This window comes from Neomonachus schauinslandi, chromosome 2 (genome assembly GCF_002201575.2).
Source record: "Neomonachus schauinslandi chromosome 2, ASM220157v2, whole genome shotgun sequence".
In the NCBI taxonomy this organism is placed as follows: Eukaryota; Metazoa; Chordata; class Mammalia; order Carnivora; family Phocidae; genus Neomonachus; species Neomonachus schauinslandi.
The window spans coordinates 24430189-24456398 of NC_058404.1; the positions used below are offsets into that span (position 1 = coordinate 24430189).

Here is a 26210-nt window from a genome sequence, read left to right on the forward strand (position 1 = left end):
CTTTGTCTTCCAAAGGTACTTGCCAGAGTGTGTCAAGGTAAATTTTATTCTTAATTTCACCTTTGGAGATTTGTGTAGGTGTGTTTTGTGTAAGTGGATAAAATTTTAATGTTCATATAAATGATCACCAGGACAATCTTTCATTTCCCAATGAAGGTAGGGAGAGAAAGTGGGAAAGAGGGAAGGAGAAAGGCAAAAGATATTATAAGCTTGAATGGGTTGCCTACTTTTGCCAATTACTAACTGGTTGTGTTAATTTCCCATTGCTGCGGTGACAGTTACCACAAACTGAGTGGCTTAAGACAACACAAATTTATTATCTAATGTTTTGGAGGTTGGAAGTCTGAAATCTGAAATGGTTCTCACTGGACTAACATCAAGGTGTTTGCTGGGCTGTGCTACTTTCTGGGAGATTTTGTTTGTTTGTTTTTTGTTTTTTTCCAGTTTCTAGAGGTCCTAGACATTCTTGACTCCTGGATTAGTAATGAAAATTCCAATTTGTCATCTGAATTCCCCTTTGCTTTTAAAGTAACATATTTGCTCACAGATATCAGGGATTAGGACATGGATCTTTGGTGAGGGGAAAGGATTATTCTGCAATCCACTAATTGATAATGGATCTATTTCACCAAATGATATTTTTAGCCACCAAACTGACATTTCCTGGAAGATAGAAACAATAGGTATAGGTTCCCTTCTTTCTCAAATTCGGAACTGGTAAGACAAAGAAAACTGAGCTAGGACTGAGCTTCTCTGTGCTCAGGCAATAATTGGTTTGTGCTTTTTCTAACCCTGGGTCATCTAAATGCTTATGCCTTAGCTTATGCAAGCTATTTAGCCTCTCTGTGCTTCAATTCTTCCACCGTAAAATGGGGATATTATTTTTTAAATTTCTCTCAGAATTTTACTTGGTATTTGTTCAGTGCTTAGCCCATGGCTGAAGTAGTTTAAGTATTCAGTGAGTGTTTTCCATGATCATCAGTATTGCCAGTAGCAGCATCAACAGTAGTAGTGGTAGTGGTGGTGGTTGTAGGAGAAGGAGGAGGAGGAAGAAGAAGGAGAAGGAAAAGTGGTAGTGTTATCAGTGTCTTCATCTTGTTAGTTCCTGATCTCCTCACAGGGTTAATGTAAGGATCAGTCATATTAGGTAGGAGAGAACACTATACAAATGATTTGAAGTTAGGACAAAGTATTATCCTCTTTCAAATGTGGCCAAACTGAAAAAGAATTTCTTTTTTTTTTTTTTTAAAGATTTTATTTATTTATTTGACAGAGACACAGCGAGAGAGGGAACACAAGCAGGGGGAATTGGAGAGGGAGAAGCAGACTCCCTGCCGAGCAGGGAGCCCGACGCGGGGCTCGATCCTGGGACCCTGGGACCATGACCTGAGCCGAAAGCAGACACTCAACGACTGAGCCACCCAGGCGCCCCTGAAAAAGAATTTCTAAAAGCCTCTCATGATTGTCCAACTGAAAGACATGGCTAGTGCATTTATTCATCAGCTTTTTCTCCCGTTGGTTGAAAGGTAGCCTTAGAGGTACTGACTCCCTGGCAAGGCATTTGGGTGATCCCTGGGTGCTGCTTGTGCTGAGCCTGCTCCCTGGGGCTCTGAGAAGCAGAGATATCCTCGGAACATTCTTGAAGTGATGTGTAGTGAATATGAGTCCGAGGTGCTCTAGAACTGTCCTCCAAATCTGTTGGCTGAAATCAGACATGAGCCAAGGAAATTTGCCTAATTCAGTCAGAAAATAAAATAAAGTATATAGGTTTTGATCATGGTTCCAGACGCAAATTATTCATCTCATGTGACATGCCTGCAAAATTGGGAAGGAAGATGTTTTTTGTTATTTTTTTTATTCTTATGTTAATCCCCATACATTACATCATTAGTTTTAGATGTAGTGTTCCATGATTCATTGTTTGTGCATAACACCCAGTGCTCCATGCAGAACGTGCCCTCCCTAATACCCATCACCAGGCTAACCCATCCTCCCACCGCCCTCCCCTCTAGAACCCTCAGTTTGTTTTTCAGAGTCCATCGTCTCTCATGGTTCGTCTACCCCTCCGATTTCCCCTGGGGAAGGAAGATGTTTTAGGATAACTTAATCACAATATAAATGTTGTAAATCTCTCTAAATCAAGTATAGTAATTCATTTATAGGATCAGTTTCTTATTTATCCACAGTTCTTTCAGCATCAGTCCCTTTCCCCCATACAAATACAAAACCCATACAAAATTGGTGAAGAATTTGTGTTTCATTGTATGGCCTCTTTTAAGTTTCTGACCGAGAAATGAAATGAATTATTTTTTGGTAATCATTGGTAATTACCCTTGTTGGTTTGGACTTTAGAACAAGTGGATCAGAATAAGCTTTCAGCAGCCAGTCTTTTTACCTATCCATCCTTTACTGCATGATAGGTGAAATAAATATGGAATTTCGGCCTTAAAAATTATCTAAAATTTTGATTATTCCAAATTTCCCACCAAGTTTCAATTTTCTCTATTATGTCTTTGTAATGTGATCATTCTCTCTTTCAGCACTTGACAGAAATCTCATAACCTCTCAAGATAGTGATTTATCTTTAGACATTTACTTAAACACTTCTATTTAAGATGACATCTAATTAAGATACTTCTACCTTTTAAGAAGAATTATATATAAAAAGGAAAATTACTTTGAAAGCTTTTTTTATATGTTAACGTAGAAAGATTTAAGAGGAAATAATGTTTCCCAAATTTCTCTGCAAATTAAGCAATATGTTTGAGTTTCTAATCAGATGAAGGAGAAAAAAAGGACCTAAAAACCGGGGAGGGGAAATGAAGAAAGCTGCCAAATGATGAATGTTGACCAGTGAAGATTTTATGAGGCCCTTTAAGAACATAGATATTTATTCATACCTTATGGAAATGTAATATTTATTTTTAATTCATGTCATTCAATGGTATTCTCTTTTTTAAATGGTTAAAAGTATTCCATTTTATTGAACCACAATAGTTTATTAATTAATTCCCTATTATTGGACATTTGGATTGTAGTCAATGAACCTAAACAAGGCTATCATTCAATTCCTTGTAGCAACATCTTTGTATACAAATATATCTCTTCAGGACAAATTCCTTGAAATTGAATTGTTTGTTCAAAGTATAAGGACTCTGGAAGGTATTCATTATTCACTCATCATCAATGAATGAAATTCTCATATTCCTGAGCCACCATAGATCACTCTTTTTTTTTTTTTTCTTTAAAAGCGGGCTCCATGCCCCAGAATGAAGCCCAATGCAAGGCTTGAACTCATAACCCTGGGATCAAGACCTGAGCTGAAATCAAGAGTCAGATGCTTAACTGAGCCGCCCAGGCATCCAATCACTAAGTCTTCTAAACTGACTTTACACATAACCAGTAATGCTAGGCAATCATGAAGTATACATAGATATAGATACAGATATAAATGATACAGATATAATATAGATAATAATCTTTTTATTTTTTATTTTATTTAATTTTTTAAGATTTTATTTTATTTTTTTAAATATATAATGTATTATTTGTTTCAGAGGTACAGATCTGTGATTCAACAGTCTTACACAATTCACAGTGCTCACCAGAGCACATACCCTCCCCAATGTCTATCACCCAGCCACCCCATCCCTCCCACCCCCCACCACTCCAGCAACCCTCAGTTTGTTTCCTGAGATTAAGAATTCCTCATATCAGTGAGGTCATATGATACATATCTTTCTCTGATTGACTTATTTCACTCAGCATAATACCCTCCAGTTCCATCCACGTCATTGCAAATGGCAAGATCTCATTCCTTTTGATGGCTGCATAATATTCCATTGTGTGTGTGTGTGTGTGTGTGTGTGTGTGTGTGTGTATATATATATATATATCACATCTTCTTTATCCATTCATCTGTCGATGGACATCTTGGCTCTTTCCACAGTTTGGCTATTGTGGACATTGCTGCTATAAACATCAGGGTGCACGTACCCCTTCAGATCCCTACATTTGTATTAAGATTTTATTTTTAAGCAATCTCCACACCCAACATGGGGCTCAGACTCACAACCCCAAGATTTATTTATTTATTTATTTATTTATTTATTTATTTATTTATTTATTTTAAAGATTTTATTTATTTATTTGACAGAGAGATACATAGCGAGAGAGGGAACACAAACAGGGGGAGTGGGAGAGGGAGAAGTAGGCTTCCCACTGAGCAGGGAGTCCGATGCGGGGCTTGATCCCAGGACCCTGGGATCATGACCCAAGCCGAAGGCAGACACTTAACGACTGAGCCACCCAGGCGCCCCACAACCCCAAGATTTAGAGTCATAGGCTCCACCGACTGAGCCAGCCAGGCGCCCTGATAATAATCTTTAAAAAAAAAATCTCACACAGCTCTCTGAGGAGGAGAGGACACACAGCACACAGTTTTGTTTTGTTTTACACATAAGAAAATTAAGATTTTAAATAGCTAAATGACTTATTCAATGCCGCACTGCTAGTGAGACCTACTGAGACAACACATTGAGCTGTTTTCTGTGGTATTGGTGTCCCCTCCAGTCTCACCCTACTGAAAACTGTATACTTCCTGATACTTTGTGTAGTGAACTGACAAAATAAATATCAGTGCACAATCATTTAACTGAATAGCAGGCTTTAAATCACCTAACTTTGAGCCTGATTTCTATTTTCTTATTTCATGTAGGATTTTAAGAAAAAAAACAAAACATTTTAATTTGAAACAAGTATGAAAATTTGGTAAGACATGTTATTTCAAAATGGCTATCTAAAAAAAAAAACAAACTCCAGAAAAGGTTTTATTTTCAGTGAAAAATGCACTTTCTATAAATTCCACGAATACTCTAGTCACTTTCCAAACAGCCGCATAATGGCATTCATTTGCTGTGACCCTAAAGTGGAAAATAGTAAATAAAGCTTTGTTTCAGCCATGAAGATAATAAAAACCAACATGACGGGACGACTTCTCTAGTATCCAGGTCACTAGAAAAGATTCAAATAAAATTACATCTCTTTTTTGTTTTCATTTATAATTTCCTGATTAGTAGTGACATGGAGTATTTTTTCCCCCAGTGTACTGACTGTTCAGGTTTCTCTTTTTGTGAATTACTCTTTTTTTTTTTAATGAGTTGTTGTTTTCTTATTGATCTGTAGGAGTTCCTTATGTTTTCTGGATGTTAATTGTGTATCAGTTATATTTGCTGTTGAAGATGTGTTTTTTATCTAACTTTGCTTAAGGGTCTTTTTATTGTTAAGAAAAATTTTATATTAATATAGTCAAATTTATCGTTTTCTTAAAGCTTTATATATTTTCTGTCTTAAGAATGTATCCGTACCGGGTGCGTGGGTGGCTCAGATGGTTAAGCGTCTGCCTTCGACTCAGGTCATGATCCCGGACTCCTGGGATCGAGTCCCGCATCGGGCTCCCTGCTCTGCGGGAAGTCTGCTTCTCCCTCTGCCTCTCTCTCTCTCTCTCTCTCATGAATAAATAAATAAAATCTTTAAAAAAAAAAAAGAATGTATCCGTACCTTCCCATAACAAATATATTTTTGACTTTAAAGTTTCTGCGAGACCAAAGGGTTTAACTTGGTACCACAATGCAGTTTTAATTTGTTTCATTTGATTACAAATGAGCTGAACTGTGTTTTCAGATGGTTATTGAATTTTAATGATCCTTTTTTTGTGAAGTATCTCTCCAAGCTCTTAGTCATTTTCTGTTTCACTTTTCTCAATTACTTTTTAGAGTTCTTTATATATTTGGAAATTGATCTTTGTCAATTATATGTGCTGCAGATATTTTCTCCAAGATCAAGGTTTGCCTTATTTCAATTTCTTATGGTGTCCTTTGTTCAGCAGAAATTCTTAATTTCAGAATAAATTCTTAAATTCAGAAATTCATTTTTTTCTTTACTGTAGGAGAAATCCTTCTCTAATCTGAAGTCAAAAAGATACTCTCCTATATTGTCTTCTATACATTTTGTAACTTTGCCCATCACATTTTTAATCCTGCTGAAATTTATTTTTGCAGTGGTAAATACAGTTTGATCTTCCCATATGTGTAAACAATTATCCTAGCATCATTTATTGACTAGTCACTTGTTTCCCCACTTACATTTAGTAGTGACTGTCATAAATCAAATTTCCATACAGATATAAGTGTGCTGGTCTGTTTCTGGGGCCTTCTTTATTCCACTGTCTATGGCTCTCTCTCTCTCTACCAGAGCCACACTGACTTAGTAACTAGAACTTTATGTATGTCTTGTAATCTGGTAGGGAAACTCTGTGGAGGGGTTCAGAATTGCCTTATTATTCTTGGCCCAATATTCTTCCAGATGGATTTAGAATCAGCTTGTCAAATTCCATGAAAATATCATTGATGATCTGAGATTGCACTAAATCTATTCAAGGTTTTGGGGGAAATTAACAACTTTAGGTTCATATTTATGATCACATTATATTCTTCTAACATTTAAAATTGCTTTAATATCTTTTGGTTAAATTTAATAATTCATTCTACAAAGGGTTTCCAGAACTTTTATTATACTTGAAGTCAAAATAATTCTCTTACTAATTTTATTAAATTATCTGTATGTTCTTTTAGGTTTCCTGTGTGGAAACCGTATTGTATATGAAGCATGAAAATTTTGTTACTTTTTCCCCAAACAATATGCTTTTCATGGACCTGCATTTTCCCTTCCCTCCCTTCCATGTGGTAGTATGAGAACTATAGTGGGGAGTCGAATCCAAGTGGTGATTCTAGGCAAAAAGTAAAACCACATCACACTTTTGTATGGCTGTTACCCATAAGGGAAATGTTTTACTGTGTCACCAGTAAGTTTGAGGTTGCTATAGGTTTTGGAGTTTTGTTGTAGATGACTCTAACCTGTGGGAGAAAGTTTACCTGCATTCCTATTTTTCTCAAAGGTGGCAATTGTTATTGTGGTGGTTGTTGTTAATCATGGAAAAACGTTGAACTTTTTGAGTGGTTAGGTCTGAATCTTTTGCTATGATTATATAATGTTCTCCGGCAATAAATTAGTATGGAGAATTTTATTAATTAATTTTCTGCTGTTAAACAAAAATTACATTCCTGTAATAAATACTTAAGAAATGATCCTGATATTTCTTACTTTACTGTTGGTTTCAGCATGATATTTTCTTTAGGATCTTTGTATCTATACCCATGAACAAATTTTCTGTCTTGTGTAGTTCTTGTCTGGGATTGGTATTGAAAATATCCTTCATATATTAAGGCATCGTGTTTTCTCTTTTCCAGTTCTCTGGAAAAGTTTTATTAGATTGGAATTTTATTTGGAGAATATTGTCAGGATTCATAAACTAAAACACCTGAGTCCGGTACTCCTCAGTGAGATGCTATACTCTACATTCATACACACACACACACAAACACAGATGTGTACGTTTGTGTCACAACTTATCCTTTCTAGAAAAAAAATGAATACTTTATATTGAAAATATTGTATCTCTGCTTGAGAGGCTCATGGTGAAATATTTGGTGAACATATCAGAGTATTCCAGAAATGTAATATCACAGGAGCACCTGGGTGGCTCAGTCAGTGAAGCAGCGGACTCTTGATTTCTGTTCAGGTCATGATCTCAGGTGCCTTGGATGGAGCCCAGCGTCCGGCTCTGAGCTCAGCTGGGGGTCTGCTTGAGGATTCTCCCTATCTCTCTCCCTCTACCTCTCCCCTAACTTGCACAGGTGCTCTCTCTCTCTCTCTAACATAAATAAATCATATATATATGCGTGTATATATATATGTATAAAATCATGAATCTAGATGATCCTGTTATACATTACCCCCCCCCCCAATTTACCAGCATAGACCCATTTATATGAAAAGATCTCGTGCTAACCTCTGAAGCATTATTTTGGAGCTCAGAGGGCCACCATCTTTAAAGCTACTTGGTGTGGCACACAAACCATGCACATAAAATTCAGGGTGACATAATAGCTCAAGGATTTTGAAGATCCCTGGACTTGCCTACAAACCATGGATGCTCAGACTAGTTATGATTTGCCTAAAACTCTAATGGCTTACTCTGCTTGGAATTGCTCTAAAGATCATGCAGAGGCATTCACGGCAATCCGAGCTGGGAATATGATGAGTGTTCATGGTGAAGATACCATTATAGAGGGAAACAGTGTTCTGGTAAAAAACCTGCTATTCTTTACATTAATTAAAAGTAATGCCACCAATCCTCTTGTGGGTAAAAAACAAACCCAAATAAGTGGAGCTCTCTTTGTTTACTTATTGGTGCACAATGAATTACATGGCGGGTGACAACATAAAATTCACAGGAGCAATCTGGAACAATAAAAGGTAAAAAAAATAAAATCTCATATAAATGAAAGGATGAAGGAAATTTATTTTGGCATTAATACCTGTTTAATGATGTCTGTGTACCTAGCTGTTTCCCATTTGAGCTCTGTGTACGCCACACTCTTCTGTTATTACAGGATAGGCTTTTGAAACTTGCATTTTTCACCTGAATTTTTATAAAGCTCAGTTATTACTAAATGAGTGAAAACATAAATATCAAGGCAAGTTACCTGTACAAACATTCCAGATTCTGACTGTGTCCACATCAACAGAGATGCTCCGAAAACCATAGGTAAAACTATGATGTTTTAGAGTCACTGAGATATCTTTTTTTTTAAAGATTTTATTTATTTGAGAGAGGGTAAGAGAGAGAGAGCACGAACGTGGGGAGGGGCAGAGGGAGAAGCAGACTTCCTGCTGAGCAGGGAGCAATGATGAGGTGGGGCTAGATCCTAGGACCCTGAGATCTTGACCTGACCAACTAAGCCACCCAGACGCCCCAGTCATTTAGAGATCTTGAGACTAGAAGGAAAGTCTAAATCGTGTTGAATGTGATATCATGTTAAAAGTCCTAGCTTCTTTGTTCACATGTCACTTTGTACAGATTAACCGTGTAGTTAAGGGTCATAAAGCTATTTACAGAATTAGCATCTTTTGAATATACAAGGTTGTGGGGTTTTTTTTCAAAATGAAAAAAGAGAGTGGAAAGTTCAAATAAATCCATAAACAATGTAATATCTGAAGCCACTGAAGACAATCAGGTACTATCTGTTTCGGACAACTTCCCTACTGATTTTTGTTTTCCATAAAAAGCAATGGAAATGTATCCATTTGATGTCAATATATCAAAAATCTTAGGGGGAGAAAATTAAGAAATAAAACTACTGCTGAGACGATGAGTCCCTGTCCTCGTGCATTCCACTAGGTAATGGTCAGCACAGTGTGCCAGTAGGAAACACAGTCTTCCTGCCTGTGACTCCTAGAAGCAGAAAGCCCATCTTCTCTACAGAGACTAATCTAAATAGGGGTGAAGAACCTGAGGAATAAAATGTGTCAAAAAGGCAGAATTAAGGTATTCACTTTTGTTCCCCAAAGCAACCTGAGTTTTTCTTGCAACTGACAGTAGATTTTTAGATAAGTGAATTTCCACAAGGATCCAAAAAGCTTAAATTGCATATAGATTGAGCGATGATTGAGTTTCTAAAGGAGAGGATTACACAGAAAACGTGCATGCATAAGAATGAACATGACCTTAAAGAAACAAAACTAGTATTAGATATACTATCTGCATGTAGGTAAAATGCCCAAACCTCAAAACAAAACATACTACTTAAGTATTTCAAAGCTTCCAAAAAGTATTTAAATGTGGTAAAAAGATAATTCACCTAGAGATCTGGTTTTATTAATTTTCTAAATCTTACCATGAATTAATCTTTTATGAATTTTCTAACAAAAAGAAATAACAAAAAAAGTATAGGTAGTTCATTTGTTATCAAGTTATTTTATAGTTTTACATTTTAATTTCTGTTAGAATGTTTACAATGTAGGGATAAATCAATTCAAACCTTCCTGCCTTTTAATAAACCCATAACAATAGAATCTTATGACTGTTATGTTTACTAAAGATATGTTCTTGGTGACATCTTTTCATTTAGGATTTTCTAAAAGTCTTAGGTATGTACTGCTTCTCATTCCTTTAGTGTATGTAAGTAAAGTAAGGGGCAAAATGACAACCTCAGTAATTATAGACCTTAGAATTACTTATTATTTCCTGAATGTGTATATTCTCAGAGTGAATGAGGAAAGCTCTCCTTAACTATTCTAAAAAATTTTGGGGAGGTGGGAACTTGAAAGAGGGGTTACTTCTGTATCTTTTTCCTAGATGTAATTTTCATCAAACTACTTATTCATTCAATATGAACATAATTTATTTTCTTTTCCCTTCTGTTTACTTCACACATGCATTAAAATTTCAATTATTTTCGCTTCATTGAAATCAATAGAAAGAATTAACAAATGAAGAGGTATTCTCCCTTAAATAATCAGAGAAATAAATGCTAGTAAAATACAAACTGCTTGAACGTTTTAAGATATGAGCAAGAAGGCTGTCTGCATCATTTTTAGTCGTGTGACATATTTAAGTCTTTTTTTATTAGTGACAAATCAAATATTTTTGAAATATACTTCATCTTGAAGAAAATAGTTTTATTGTAATGCATTTTCCATCTGATTAAGTATCTTTTCCATTATCTCTTTTTGTCTTTTGAAAGCCTTCAGAAATGGAGAGAGGACATGATTTGGCATCTGGGAGTAAATGCCTTGAGATATTTTTTAAATTACAAAAAATGCTGACTGAAAAGTAAAAACAGATTTTGAAATAATATATTTTCAGAAATCGTGGAGGCTTATTCTCCCATCTCAAATGAACAACATGGTGTTTTTTTGTTTCCATCAGAAAGACAATTTAACAATATTGTTTCCCTGTTTCACTAGAATAATTAACATTGGCTAGGCTCATAGTAACAGTTTCAGTAAATTCAGATCATCACCTCAGGATATTAATAACCCAATTTGTATTGAAGTATTAAAGAAAGAAATACGTTAAGAAACTGAAAGTTCCCATGTTTTACACATAAATTATAAATAGAATAATTTTTAATGTCTTCCTGCTTTCATTCTTTACTTCCCATTCTTTCATTTACTGACCTCAACTATATATCAGAATCTAAGATCAGTGCTAAGTGTATAAAATTAATTAAGACAAAGTCCTTGAGTTCAAGGAACTCATAAGTTATTGGGTTAGAGTTCAAAGCAAATCGCACAGCAATGTGATAAACGCTATACCAGTAATTTTCACAAGGAGCTGGGGAAGCTGAGCAGAGGGAGGAAGTGCCAAAAAGATGCAGATAATGTTTGTTTCACAGAGAAAATAATCTGAAATCAGATCCTAAAGAATTTGTAGAGATTACCATCAAAGGGGAGAGGGATAGGGGGTATGTTGGGAAGAAGTAGTATTCATGACAGTTCGTAAGCATTTCAAAATCTCCAAGACTTTTATTGTCACTGAAGTATAAAATGCGTAGCACTGCTAAGAGGTAAATTCTGCTAAGGCTTTTGGACTTGACTTCTATAAATGATTGGATTCTGGAAGCATTGTAAGTGAGAATTGCACAGCTTTGTTTGATTTTTGTTTTCGTTTGTTTTAAAGATTACTATTTATCTATTTGAGAGAGAGCAAGAGAGAAAGAGAGAGGGAGAGAGGGATAGTGAGTTGGGGGGAGCGACAGAGGGAGAGGGAGAAGCAGACTCCCTGCTGAGCAGGGAGCCTGACGTGGGGTTTGATCCCAGGACCCGGGGATCGTGACCTGAGCCAAAGGCAGGTCACGCTTAACTGACTGAGCCACCCAGGCGCCCCCACCTTTGTTTTAGAGTGTTAGTTGGCAGTGGTAGGGAGGAATAATTGAGACAAAATAAAAGTGATATTGAAGTTGTGGAAAGAAGTAAACTAATAAGGAAACTGAACAAGAAAGGACATCTCAGTATACTTCCCAACTTCCGAATTAAGTGTTTTGGGGACACCTGGGTGGCTCAGTTGGTTAAGCATCTCCTTTGGCTCAGGTCGTGACCCCAGGATCCTGGAATCGAGTTCCACATGGGGCTTTTTGCTCAGCATAGAGCCTGCTTCTCCCTCTCCCCACTCATGCTCTTTCTCTCTCTCTCTCTGACAAATAAATAAATAAAATCTTTTTTAAAAAAGTGTTTAAGACATGATTGTACCATTCATCAAACTAGCATTAAAAACAGGAGAAAAAAAAACTTTCTGGGGCGCCTGGGTGGCTCAGATGGTTAAGCGTCTGCCTTCAGCTCAGGTCATGATCCCAGAGTCCTGGGATCGAGTCCCGCATCGGGCTCCCTGCTAGGCGGGGAGCCTGCTTCTCCCTCTGCCGCTGCCTCTCTCTATCTCTCTCTCTCTGATTCTCATGAATAAATAAATAAAACAAACAAAAAATTTTTAAAAAAAACAGGAGAAAAAAACTTTCAAGGGAAGGTCGTTGAAATATTGATCCTTATCAATATTGATAAGGATCAATATTTATTAATTATCTCACATATGCAAGACACCATGTTGTGCATAAGAATCCAGTTGGGTATGAGCAATATGTCTTTGATTTTTTTTAACTCTAGATGTGGAGTGATACATATAATATAAAATGTAAAATTTTAGGATATGATAAGATCTAAATGAGCATGACAGGTAATAAACCCTAAATATATTCAGAGGATGAACAGATTACATTTACCTTAAGAGGTGGGAAACATAGTAAAGAGACTTCATAGATGAGTAGAGGAAAAGAAATCTGAGCAGGTGGATGGGCCCAGATTATGGAAGTCTTGTATGCTGGGGAGAAGCGGTATCCAAGAAAATAATACAGCTCTTTGTAGAGGTGAGATATCAGGTTTGGTAAGTTTAATCTAGACATGTATAGGTTGTGTTTTGTGGAGTTAGCTGGAAGCAGGAACACCATTTAGATTATTAAAATAACACAAGTGGGAGATGTATGTTGAAATGTGTTGACATTTTTTTAAGGGTAATGATGTGCTTGCAGGAGTCATAGAAACTTTCTAATGGAGTAGAAGAAATGACAGTTAATAGCTTACTTTTGCCAATATGATTACTCCATTTTTTCTCTAAAGTATTTTTTTCTTTTAATTTGTAGAGACAAACTCATTTCCACTTCTATTTAAGGAGAAATGAGAAGAGTTATAATATATACATCTTAACATGTTTGGAAAAAATCATATTAACTGTGACTGTTAGAAACTGAAGGTACCTTAGAGATCATGTTATTCAGTGCCTAATTTTTTTAAAGATTTATTTATTTGAGAGAGAGAGAAAGCACAAGGGAAGGAAGAAAAGGAGAGGGGGAGGGAGAGACACAGACTCCACTGAGCACAGAGCCTGACATGGGGCTCAATTCCATGACTTCAAGATCATGACCTGAGCTGAAATCAAGAGTAAGCGCTTACATGACTGAGCCACCCACGTGCCTCTGAGTGCCTCATTTTACTAATGGTAACCAGAGGGCTTTAAATACTTATCAAATATCAAAAAACAAATTAGAGGCAGATCTGGGAATAGAATAAAACTGTTCCCCGTCTAATCTTTGACTTTACCAATTTAGATTTGGAGGGAAAGAGGTGCAAATAAAGGAAAAAGAAAGCAAAGCATGAAAGATTATTTCAAAGACTGAAATAATCATTGGTGTAGGTTTAAATTTGAAAATAATGAATACATTGGAACTTTCTGGCGCCTAGGAGGTATATGAATTTGCCCTGTACTTCGTCCGTATTCTAGTGTAGAAATTTAAAATGCTGCCTAGGATTCCTATGCATTGCAGGCAGAGAGAGCAGGGAAGGTTGTGTTCTCTTAAGCTCCTTGGCCTCATGGCCTTGATTTCCTTTCATGTTATCTCTTCTGTCCTATATTGATCTGCATGTAAAACTCATTCCCTTCTTGGTCCCCTCCAAAATAATACTACTACTACATAAAAACCTCAAAACATATAAATGATCATGGTAGATTTTATTGAAAAACTGATGGCAGCAGGAGAGCCCATTTGGCAAGCATCAAGACAAGTGACCTAAAAAATAGAATTTAAATGTTTCTATTTCTCTCTAGCCTCTGTCCCACAGGGTGAGGGTCCCACCCTTTCCTGATTCCTTTGTTCCCCTCCCATCTGGCTTTTCTCTCTTTTCTTCTGACTCTCCAGAACAAAAGACATTCCATGCCAGGCCTTAGCCTTCTCTTCCGAAGCCCCTTGGACCCGCTGATAATGGAGACCCCGGGGAAGCCCAGTCTCTTCTGGGCCCGCACGTGCTGCTATGTTCTTCATGTCACTTCCCACAGCTTCAGAGAGACATATTAATGAATGCCTATCTTACACTACATAACGGGCTAGGAAGTGGCACTACAGAGTGAAAAAGGCCCTGATCACAAATACAATTAAAAAAAAAAAGATTTTATAATTTTTAAAGAGCCTTTCAATGTAATTAACCGAAGAAATTGTGTACATTCCACAGCACAGGATCAAACTTGAAGATAATGAATAAAAAGGAATATTTTTGCCTCTGAGACCTAGATGAATTCATCCAGGACTTCAGCCCTATTCCAGTGGAGGAATTTGAAGTGCTGTCTCAAGTTTATTAAATTTTTTGATGATTTAAGTCTCCTAAAGGTCCCATGGACTGGTTATTGGAGGTGGTGCTTTTATCATGACTGATTCCTCCCCCTCTAAGTTCTGAGAACTAATTGCTAGCTTGGAATTCTTATAAATTGAATGCCTGAGGTTTCTCATTAAGAAGAGAAATATTCTGGGGCACCTGGGTGCTTCAGTTGGTTAAGTGTCCGACTCTTGGTTTTGGCTCAGGTCATGATCTCAGGGTCCTGGTATCGAACCCCCAGGTAGGGCTCCCTGCTCAGTGGGGAGTCTGCTTGTCCCTCTCCGCCTGCTTCTCCCCCTCCTTGTGCTCTCTCTCTCTCTCTCTTTCTCTACCTCTGAAATAAATAAAGCCTTAAAAAAAAAAAAGAAAGAGAAATATTCTAAGGAATGGCGTCCTATACTACTCTTTCCTTAACTTTTCTTTGACTTTTAAAAGGAAGCTAAAACCCTGGGGGAGTTAATGCCTGTTTCACCTACTCCAGTTGCTTGGATGATGAATTCCCAGGATATCCTGCACAGAGAGCTAATAAGTATAAAACAGAAAAATCACAACCACCTATTGTAGGTAGTACAGGGTCTACTATGCATTTTTGTTTTCATTTTTCCACAATTTTTTAAACATCAGGGTAAAGTTCAATTGAAAGGAAGATCGTCCTGGACACAATTTTTTCTTTAGAAGAAACTTCTTTCTCAGAGCTTATTTGGGCATTAATCTATCTTATCTGGTACCTAGGCACCTGCATTAGGGAATTCCTTGATTACTGAATAGAGTCTTGATTAATAAAATGCACTTACTATCTAACATTTAAGAATCTCTTTACAATGTCTAAATTTCAGATTTCAGAATTCAGCATGAGACCGTGTTACTTGAAGCTGGCATTTTGGGAATAGAGATTTCACGTATTAATGAGTGAACCCATGTTGGACCCTTAATTCTGCAAACACAATGAGTACCTCTTCTGTGGTGATGTTCATAAAGAAAAGTGGCAGAGAGAGTGAATTAAGGAATACCGAATTCTTACATTGAACCAGGCACATTTATATCCTGTTTAAGAAAAACCTGACCCAACCTGTAAGGTTGGCATTTCTATCTTTATCAATATCTATGGAAATTGAAGTTTGGACAGATTAAATAACTTGCTCAAGTCATTTAGGTAAGAATGAAGGAGCTGGGGTTGTCTCCTCCCGTCTGCTAGCTTCAAAGTGCATAGTATATACATATGTCTTAAACTTACTTCTTAAACTGTCTTTAAATGTAAAGTAGGATCACAATCCACATATACTCTTTCTCCTCTCCAGCAAAGCGGAATATGCCATCCTTCTTATTGTGTTTTGCAGCCAGATTTATCATATAAATGACACCTAGTCTTTTTTGACCCTAAAGTTTGCTTGTCTCATCTTTCCTGACCATTGCGATAGTCAACAGTCTATGTTTTCCCGAAGTCTTTAAAGAATGTCATCACCTCAAATCATCTGAAATACCCTTCAGCATCTATACAAGCAAACATTTGAACGTTGTATCCCTTTGAATGGCCCCTTAAAATAACAATAAACAACAAATGCTTATTTAATCAACAAGTTTAAATATATATATATAAATAAATGTCAGTGTTGTGTACCTTCTTGTCCTTTTTCTGTCCCTCTTCCTTTTCAGTTTCTGTGGTTTTATAACTTAAGATATGAAATTCATCACACATTCTTTCTTTTCCTGAACTAAGAGTAAATCACATCTGTATTCTTTGTACCAAATGTTGGCTGATGGGTAGGGTAGCAGGTATAATACATGATACCCAGTTAATTTTTTTTTTGAGAATAGGTTACAATTTATTTATTTTAAAAATATGTGTTTTATTTTTTATTTTTTCTTTAAATTCCAGTTAGTTAACCTGTAGTGTAACATTAGTTTCAGGTGTACAATATAGTGATTCAATTTTGAATTTCAGATAAACACCATACCATTTTTACTATAAGTATGTCCCCTGAAAATATCGCTTACTTATATTGAATATTTTTTTCATATTTACCTGAAATTCAAAGGTAATTTGGTGTCCTGTATTTTTAATTGCACAGTCTGGCAACCTTACTAATCATCTGACATTTGTAAAAGTTCCCAATTCGAAGGAAATATGTATTTTAATTTTGATTTTTTATACTGTGAGAGTATGTGCCTGCTTCAGATGGCTTTTATTTTCCCCTCACTGATTTCCTTTTAAGATTATCATTATTGCTTATTAATTATTACTCCTTTGCTCATTCTAGGACAATAACGGAGAGGATGAGAGTAATTTTCTCATTATCTGGAGATTTGTAGTTAATTAATTATTTATGTTATTTTATTCAGTTTCCAAGTTAGCCCCTTAGGAGATATGATTACACATTATTTCTTCAAGAATTGTGGGGTTTTTTTTTGTTTTAATCATCAAACATTTTCTAAACTGATATTTAAAGACCTCTATCAGTTTTTAATCCTCATTGGAAAATTAAACCTTTGATAGCATTCCCCTTTTACTTTCACTGATATATTCTGTGTGAAGTTATATGTGTGCCATTCCATGTTTGAAAATAAGTATTGCGGCTGCTCTTTAATTATATTTCTGTCATCTTGTGTGGGACATTTTCAAAGTCACAGAATAGTGGAAATTAATTTTTAAACTTTGCACATGGATAACTATTCTTTCTAAGAGTTATATCTTCTTTTAAAATGCTAAAAGAGTCTTTCCTTGAGATATGAAAATTTACACCTTGGAATATTGTCTCAAATGCCCCACCACCACCACAACCACAAAATGAGGGTTTTATCTAAAACCGTTACTTTACTTCCAAAGATTTATCTCTAAAAATTTTCCACTCACAGAAATAAAATATCTTACAAAATATCAAAAGAGCAAACGCCATAAAGAAATAATTGCTCTGATAGTCTGTCTATATATTATAGGCCTTACAGGGTCTCTTTAGAAAAAAAATAAAACCAAACCTCAACAACTACTAAAACCCAGTGAGAGGTCAGCAAATGCCAATAACTTTTAACTTATAAACTGAGGTCTGTAATCTTAGGAATTTACTGCTGCAGAACCTTATAAATTTACCCTTAGAACCATAAGATAGATGAAACCATGTTACAGTCTTTGAAAAAAATCTCTTCCTCTCTGATTCAAGATCAAGGTCTGCATTGCTGTTTGATGTGGAGGAGTCATCTGGTGATTTTAGTATATTTTCTTATAAAACAACATATTTTTAACGAATTTAAGTGTTAGCTCTAGTTTTCTAGTGAAAATGTCTTCTTTGCTTATTGGATCAATATATTTCCCATTATTCTTCACAATAAGCATAGGCAGCTTTATCTTATAGGTTTAAAATTTATATTTTTATTTGCATTATTTGTATTATTTGCATTATTTTGTATAATTTGTATTAATAAGCTGGTGTAGAGGCCATTGATGGAGCAGACATGACATTCCTACACCAAAATGTTTGATGAAGATTAAGCCAAAAGAAAATAAAGTTATTCCAAAGGGAATGATCTGAAACATTTATGTGAAATAACAAAAGAAAAAAAATAGAGATTTTGTCATCATCATATTTAAAAAATGTTTTTTTGCATTTTTAAAAAGCAAGGTCATTCTATTTAGCTCAGTTCAATTATGGAAAGGCTCTGGGAATCTGGAAATCACAGGTAGTCAATAAACGAAAGTGTAGACAGAATATAAAATTCAACTGTCTGAGGAAAGTGTTAGAGTGCATGACCTCTTTGGGTAAGTATGACCCCTCATGAAGTCAACTGTAATGAAATGATTTTGAGCAGTTCATGGTTTTAGAGAGAGCCTTAGTTCCAGCGAGGTCAAAGTAAGGTACTGTGGATAATCTCTTTACTGAAAGGTGGGTGTTATGTGTAGGGAAATTGCCAAATGCCCCATGAGACCTATTAATTTAAAGAATTAATGATACATTACAAGAGAGCTCACTCTCCACATTTTCATCCATGCTCGCTGTTTGTAGAAAGATAGAACCGAGTATTATGACCTATCCCTCCCTCAAATTCATGTACCTGGGAAACAAGAAAGGAGGAGATGGTCTTTGCTCTTTGATCAGAGAGTGAAAATCCTCAGTCAGTCTGAATTTTGCTAAATAAAGTCATCTCAAAAGTGGTCTACAGAGGGACATTTAGATTTACCCTTCTTGGCCTTTCACTACCTTGAACACTTTTTTTTCCCCAATTTTTCTCCTTCATTGTCTATACTCATGTTTCCAGTTGTGCCATTTTTTGGATGAATATTTGATGCATAAAAATAGAAATGAAAACCAACGTGTGTATCCACTTGCTTGTACTGACTACTGGATTCCTGTTCTGTCCAGGCACTGAAGGAGCAGTATTCGGGCACTCTGTTGAAACACCTCACATCAGAGCAGAACCTTCCCAAGACCTCAGGTAAGTTCTGGCTCTTCCAGCTCTGTCAGACTTTCCATCACTGTTGATTTGCCCTTGATATCCAAAGAAGTAAAATAGAAAATGTGTAAAAAGTTGACATTCCCTGCCTACATAGTAAATAGTCAAGTATTTGACTGAGGGCAAGAAAATATGAGTTATTATTCTCAACTTATATATATATATATATTTGCCCCTAATAAACATACAATGAATATAAAAATAAATATGTCAGGCAGGAAGAGTGTGGAAAAAACAGTTATAGAGGAAGTTTAGAGGAGGATTGATAAAAATCAAGATTCCGGAAAATCTGACATAGACAATGAAACACATGATACACATAGGCAGAAAGAAAGAGGAAGCAGAGAGTAGGAAAAAAGCTGTAAATGGTCAGGGAGTGTTATGTTGAGGGAAATACAAATAGTAATCAGAAAAAGGCAGAGTTTAATTGCCCTACGATGGACTCCTCAGTCTAATCATTCCAATGGAACAGGCTGCTTCCTGATATTGTTCTGTTTGTAAGAGGCACAGTTGTACGTAACAGTCCTCACTACCCAGAAAATCATGAGACAACTTTATAGGGATTCTTCCCAGGATAATCACAGAAACTGTTAATAAAAGGTGAAATATTAAAATCTAGTAACGGATCAATGGATGTTCTTAACTCAATAAATAACTTAAGGTTTGGGGATCAAAGTTATTTTACATAACTTAATGTAGTATTCATTTCACAATGTATCTGTACATCAAATCATTATGTAGCATACCTAAAACTAATAGAACTTTATATGTCAATAAAAAAAGATGTTTTATATAATTACTTTCTGGTAGGTAAATTACATTCCAAAATACATTTCTATGGGATTAAAAAAAGACAACAATAATAATTTTAAAAAAATAAATCACATATTAAAAGTCATTTTTAAAGCTGAATCAAAATATCAACCTGGGAGACAGTCTTTGTCTTGGAAAACACAATACAAATATTAAGCAAACCCCAAATTATTTCATAAAGATCAGGTTCAGCCCTTCCCATTTGGATGAGTGAAAAAAAAATGTTCAAATGAAAAGAGAAAAATAAAGTAAAAAAATTTAAATGCAAAAAAAAAAGCCATACTTTCACAACAGTACAGTTTTCAGACCTTTATATAAAGTTCTGTGATAAAATTTCCTAAGGAACTCAGTTTCTCAGTATCTCAGCACTCCAGATCCAAACAGGCTGATTAACAATAACAGAAAAAGGTGGCCATCTTCCTGTGATCAAGGCATTTTTTATTAGACAAAAATAATTTTTTACTCAATGCCAAAACCCCAAGGATTTAGGAGGGTGGAAGAGTATGTATAAACAGCATCTCATGGTGTGTTATAGTTTTAACTTATGGCTCTTTTTTCAGTTAGGAATTCGACATTTTTGTGTAATTATTTATCTTATCCCTCCCCATCTAACAAGGTTGTATGTTCCATTAGACCAGGATCCACATCCTTCCTTGTTTATCTTTAGTGCTCTAGCAGTCAACATGTATCTCATATGTAATTGTGCCTTATAAATATTTGTTCATTTGAATTGCTGAAAGAGCAAAACTGAATAGCGAGGATGTTGAGTGCATGTAACATAAGAAATGTCACAGTTACTGTATTATTAAGGCCCATGTGGCCAACATTAACTCCGATTGTTTTAGAACTGTGTTTTTGTGTAGATGCCAGAGTTTAGTGATTCATTCAATAAAAAGTTATTTAAATTACGCCATTCTAAAAGAAACCTCTTTTTACTTTTAACGTTTCAGTAACTATATACTCATTGTATGATTTTCATTATGAAATCTATTGCCAAAAGAGAAATAAGAACTGCTATTTTAATTACCTTGTTGACATGTCTCAAAATTTGTAAGTGTGAATGTGAATTAAATTATAATTAGTATATAGTGTTTCTGGTTTTTGTTTTCTAATTATCCATCAATTATTTAAATATTGCACTAAGCTAAACTTAATCGGCTAGTGCTAAAAGCAAATTAGCAACCCCCAAGATGAGTGTTACTGATCTAAATTTGAAAACTGAAACAGAAGCAAAGCACAGTAATGATGGGGGTGTTCAATTATTTATTTGTGTACATAAAGATTAAAAGCAGAGTGTCTGAGAAGATTTTTACAAGTCCTGCTGACAATTTTCCTTTCAGGGCAGTAAGAAGTACTCTTAGTCGACACCTAATTCTAATCAACAAGGTGAGATTAGTTGGCCAGGTAAATGAAATGGTAATTTGGGGAGTAAGTAGCCGTGTTGTCTTTAATTTTGTTTTTGTTGAGAATAAAAGACTTTAGACAGGTACATTTCAAAAGGTTTATTAAAGAGTATAGGTAGTATTTTGGTGTTGACATGAAGTCAATTTCTACAGTTTTATTCAACCAATGTTTGATGAGTGCTTCATGTGTGCCAAATTCTCTGCTAGTTTCCATGTGCACTTCAAACCAATACTAGTAGATTTTCTATGATGTCTTATATAAAGTGACATTGGTTTTTAGTAGGGACCTATGTGTTAAAAAGGTGAAAAAAACATGTTGAATAGTCAGTAAGGACATAACAGTATTTGTGTCCAGAATAGCCCAAGTATGAACATTTTCCTTTTTTATTTCTTAAATTAACATATAGCTAAATTATTACAGTTCAAAAGAGTTTCTCTACTCTCTGGTGAGGAGTGATGAAGCCCGTTGTATATCGCCCAAAGATTGTTTGGATCTGAGTTTCATTAACTGTTCCAAGGGAAAAAAAAATCCAGATTTGGATTCATTTCAGTAAAATGAATTAATATTTAATGATGTAACTGGCATCTTTTCATCATGTTCATTCTTGTATGAATATAATTTTAAACTGAAATGTTAAGTTTTACAGACTCCAAATTAATCTCCAAAAACACATAGATGTCATTTACATCATGGCTGTGTTAAATGAAAAGCCACCATGTGTAAGGTAGTAAGGATTTTGCACTGAGTTGTTTTGTCAATGAAAGGCTAAGATAAATTTACTGAAAAAAAAAATAGTATTCTGCTTCTCTCCCCTCCCCTCCGCTTTTCCCTCTCTCCTTTTCCCCTTCCTCTCTGCCTTTCTTTCTTTCTTCCTCCCTTTTACTCTTCCACGCTATGTAATGTATTTACATATTATTTAGAGTTAATAGCAAGTGATCATTATGAGAAGCTTGTCTTAGCATGTAATCTTGGGAACACAGAGCAACAACTGATCTAGAAATTTGTTTGATCGAATTTGAAGGAAGAGACCATAATGGAAAGCGCAAGTAGGCAGAAAACAGTAAAAACTGAGGCAACAGAAACAATGTGATTTGCAGCTGAAGAAAACTCAGCTTGAAGTGCTAAGACATTAAAATTGCTTGTATATTCAGGTCACAGTTTGCATTGTTTTCTTTTTCCCCTAAAACATTTTTCTGTTCACTTTTCCATTCATTCCATCATTGAAATAAAAAATAGTTCATGAGTGCCCACTACGTGCCTGACACCGTGTTAAATATTTATGAAGAGCGAGATACATGATGCTTAAGTTCTGCTTAAGTTTCTATGTAGTCATTGCGTCTTGCAACTTACTTTAATAGGAGTCTGAATTCCTTTCTCAGAATGTTGAGAATTTTTCTAAAGATCTAGGGCGCTCATTTTCAAATTGAGATTTGCCTAACACCTTAAAAACAAAATCTGGTTGCATCTTTGGTGTGTAAACACAGTGAAAACAGAATTTTTTGGGAAAAAACAGGGGATAACGGTGCCTCGAGTTCAACATTACTCCTTTTCTCTGCTAGAATCTCTTGGTACCCACTGTAAGAGCTAGTCTGAAATCCGTTGCCATGATTGCTATAATGCTTTCAAAATGAACACAATTGTACTGCACTAATTCCAATGACTAATCACATAGAAATTCACAAGCTTTGCAAATAAACATGGGTTTCATTTTTCAACAGGTCCTTTCAGAGAATGTTTTGAATTTCTATATAGGAGAGAAGCAGAGTGTCATTTAAGTGTTGATCCTATGTTGCCAAGAGTTTGCTTATTAGATAGTTCTAGAAGGGAATACAGGTTTAGTCTAATTTGAGTTCCAGAGTATTCTGGAATGTTCGAGCTCCAGAATGTCTAAGTCCAGGACTTCTATAGAGATTCTAGGCTTATTTGAGAAGTCCAGGGTATTTGGAAAAAACCAATAGAACCTAAGACTTAGGTAGTAAAATTTATCAATTATTTTTCTTTATGATTTTGGGGCTTTCCATCTTGTTTCAAAGGTTTTCTTTCTTTCTTTCTTTCTTTCTTTCTTTCTTTCTTTCTTTCTTTCTTTCTTTCTTTTCTTTGTATTTGGATATTTCCTGTATGTTCTTCTAATTTTCTGTCATTTATTTTGTACACTAGGTAATTTATTTCTTAGTTTTATGTTTTGTATAAATAAAATGGGAAATTATGTTCTGAATTTTCTTCTAATTTTCCATTGAAAATTACAGTCTGAAAAAAAAAAGAAAATTACAGTCTGTGATTTGTTTTTATATTTTGAATAGTTAAAACTGGAAATTATTCTTGCAGAGTATGTTAAGTATCTAATGTTAGTGTCTTTAGTATGGAGAGTCAATTTATTAAGGATTATTGATTAAATAACCTACTTTCCACCCAAAATGATTGCTACATTTCTCAGAAACTAATCTCTCATTAATACTTTTGATCTGTTTTAGATTATATTGTGTTCCATTGACAAATTTCTAGTTTTAATTCCAATCTCATTTTTAATTAAACTAATTTCAATAAGTTCTAATTTTAAAAGGAAAATCTCCCAATTTAACTTCATTTTTAAAATCTATTAAGTGTCACACATTTTTTTTTTAAGATTTTATTTATCCATGAGAAACAGAGAAAGAGAGAGGCAAAGGAAGGGGCAGGCACCCCTCAGGGCAGGAAGCCTAACGCGAGACTTGATCCCAGGACCACCAGATGACAATCTGAGCCAAAGGCAGACACTTAACCGACTGAGCCACCCAGGTGCCCCTGTACTTTTCTTCCAGAATAGTTTAATATGATGTTTTAAGTTTCAAGAGACTATTGAGATTTTTGTTGGGATTTTATTACATATATTTATTATTTTTTAAATATTGGAATTTTCATGATATGGAAGTAGATATGAGTTTACTTTTATCCAAGTAAACTTATCTCAAATTTTTTAATTTTTAGGTAAAGTAAATAATATCCGATGTTCTTTCTTGATATCCCTCTCCCTGAAATAACTGTAAAATACAGACACTGAGTGATACAGCATTTATATTAATATAGTAGATTAGCAGTGGGAATCAAAACATATCTTAAAAGCATCCCTATATGTCATTAGTATTCTTTATTGAATTTTAATAGTCAATGACAGTCAAACATTAGCATCAATTAACAGTTTTCCTATTTGGATCTCCATAGCATAATGTTTTACAAACTTTAACTAGAAACAAACTAAACAGATATTCTTTTAAGATCTGAGACCACATCTTCTTTCCCAACATCTTATTATGAAAATTTTCAAATGTACTCAATGTTGAAAGCATCTTATAGTGACCACCTATATACCCCCAGCTAGATTCCTCCATCATCATCGTCCTATATGTCTTTAATCACACATGTACACATTCCACTAGCCGTCTGCCAGTATATCTTATTTTTTATGTATTTGCACATACATTGCATAAATCTGTATACTTTGCCTATTCACTTTGGCATACATATCATTAACTACTATTCAAGATTACTTACAGTTTCTTTTCTTTTACTGTAAAATAATTATGCAATGACATTCACAAAAATTAAGTGCACATTTCCTGAGTTTTGACAAATGCATATACGTGTATAACCCAAATTCCTGTCATGATATGAAACATTATCATCAGGCGCCTGGGTGGCTCAGTTGGTTAAGTATCTGATTATTGATTTCAGCTCAGGTTCTGAAATCGAGCCCCGTGTTGAGCTCTGTGCTTAGTGCAGTCTGCTTGTCCCTCTCCCTCTGCTCTTCCCCCTGCTCTCTCTCTCTCTCTCAAATAAATAAATAAATAAAAATCTTAAAAAAACAAAAACACATTATCTTCACCCAGAGAGTTCTCTTATGCCCTTCCCAGGAAATCCCCAACACTACCCACCAGAAGCAATATTTTCTCTCACCTTTTTCACCCTGGATTAGAGTAGATTAATCTAGTACTAAATATAAATTAATCTACAATATGTACTCTTCTTTGCAAGGTTTCTTTCACTCCACATGATGTTTTTGAGATCCATCTGTGTTGTTGTCTGTATCAGTAGTTCTTTCATTGTTCTTTCTGCTTTACTGCTTGTTACTATTCCATTATGTGAACATATATTTTATTTATGCATTTCCCTAATTGATAGACACTTGGGATATAACCGGCATATATTAAGTTTTATATGAAAATGTCAGAGCTTTCCAAAGTGATTATATCATTTTCTGCTAAAAATAAATGAGAATTTCAGTAGCTGCACATCTTCCCCAATATTCAGTGTTAGCATTCTTATTAATCTGAGCCGTTCTGGTGGATGTTTAGTGGTATTCCATGTCTTTAATTTGCCATTACTTGATGAGTAGTGACATTAATGACTTTTTCTTGTGTATATGGAACAACCATATATATTGTTTAGTGAAGTATTTGTTCAACTCTTTTGTCCATATTTTAATTGTGTTTTTGTATTTTTATCTTTGAGCTGGAGGATTATTTACATATCCTGGCACCAGTCCTTTGTAACATCTGTATTTTGTGGATATTGTCTCCCAGTCTATGTATATATTCATTTTATTGATGGATTTTGAAAAGCAGCTTTTCATCTTGAAGACATATAATTTATGTTTTAAAATACTTACTTGTTATTCCTTTTTGTGGTCTAAGAAAGTTTTGCCTACTCCCAAGTCATAAAGATATTTTCCTTTAAAAGCCTTATGTTTTAGAGACGCCTGGGTGGTTTTAGAGGATGCCTGGTTAAGCATCTGACTCTTGGTTTGGGCTCAGGTCATAATCTCAGGGTCCTGAGATTGAGCCCTGGGTTGGACTCCGAGCTCAGCAGGGAGTCAGCTGGAGGATTCTGTCCTTCTGCCCCTCCCCACACTTGCACGCGCATGCTCACGCTCTCTCTCTCTAAAATAAATAAATCTTTAAAAAAATAATTTGAAAAAT

At 35.2% G+C, this 26210-nt stretch overlaps 1 protein-coding gene across 2 annotated transcripts in view; it reads left to right on the forward strand.

The window, feature by feature from the left end:
• The window catches only part of SGCZ (sarcoglycan zeta), a 432583-nt gene that overhangs the window by 394854 nt on the left and 11519 nt on the right, over positions 1–26210 (forward strand). For both annotated transcript variants that reach the window (XM_021694220.1, XM_021694221.1), the window contains one exon: positions 18951–19023. In XM_021694220.1, the coding sequence (XP_021549895.1) occupies positions 18951–19023 (73 nt within the window). The remainder of the gene's footprint in view (positions 1–18950; positions 19024–26210) is intronic.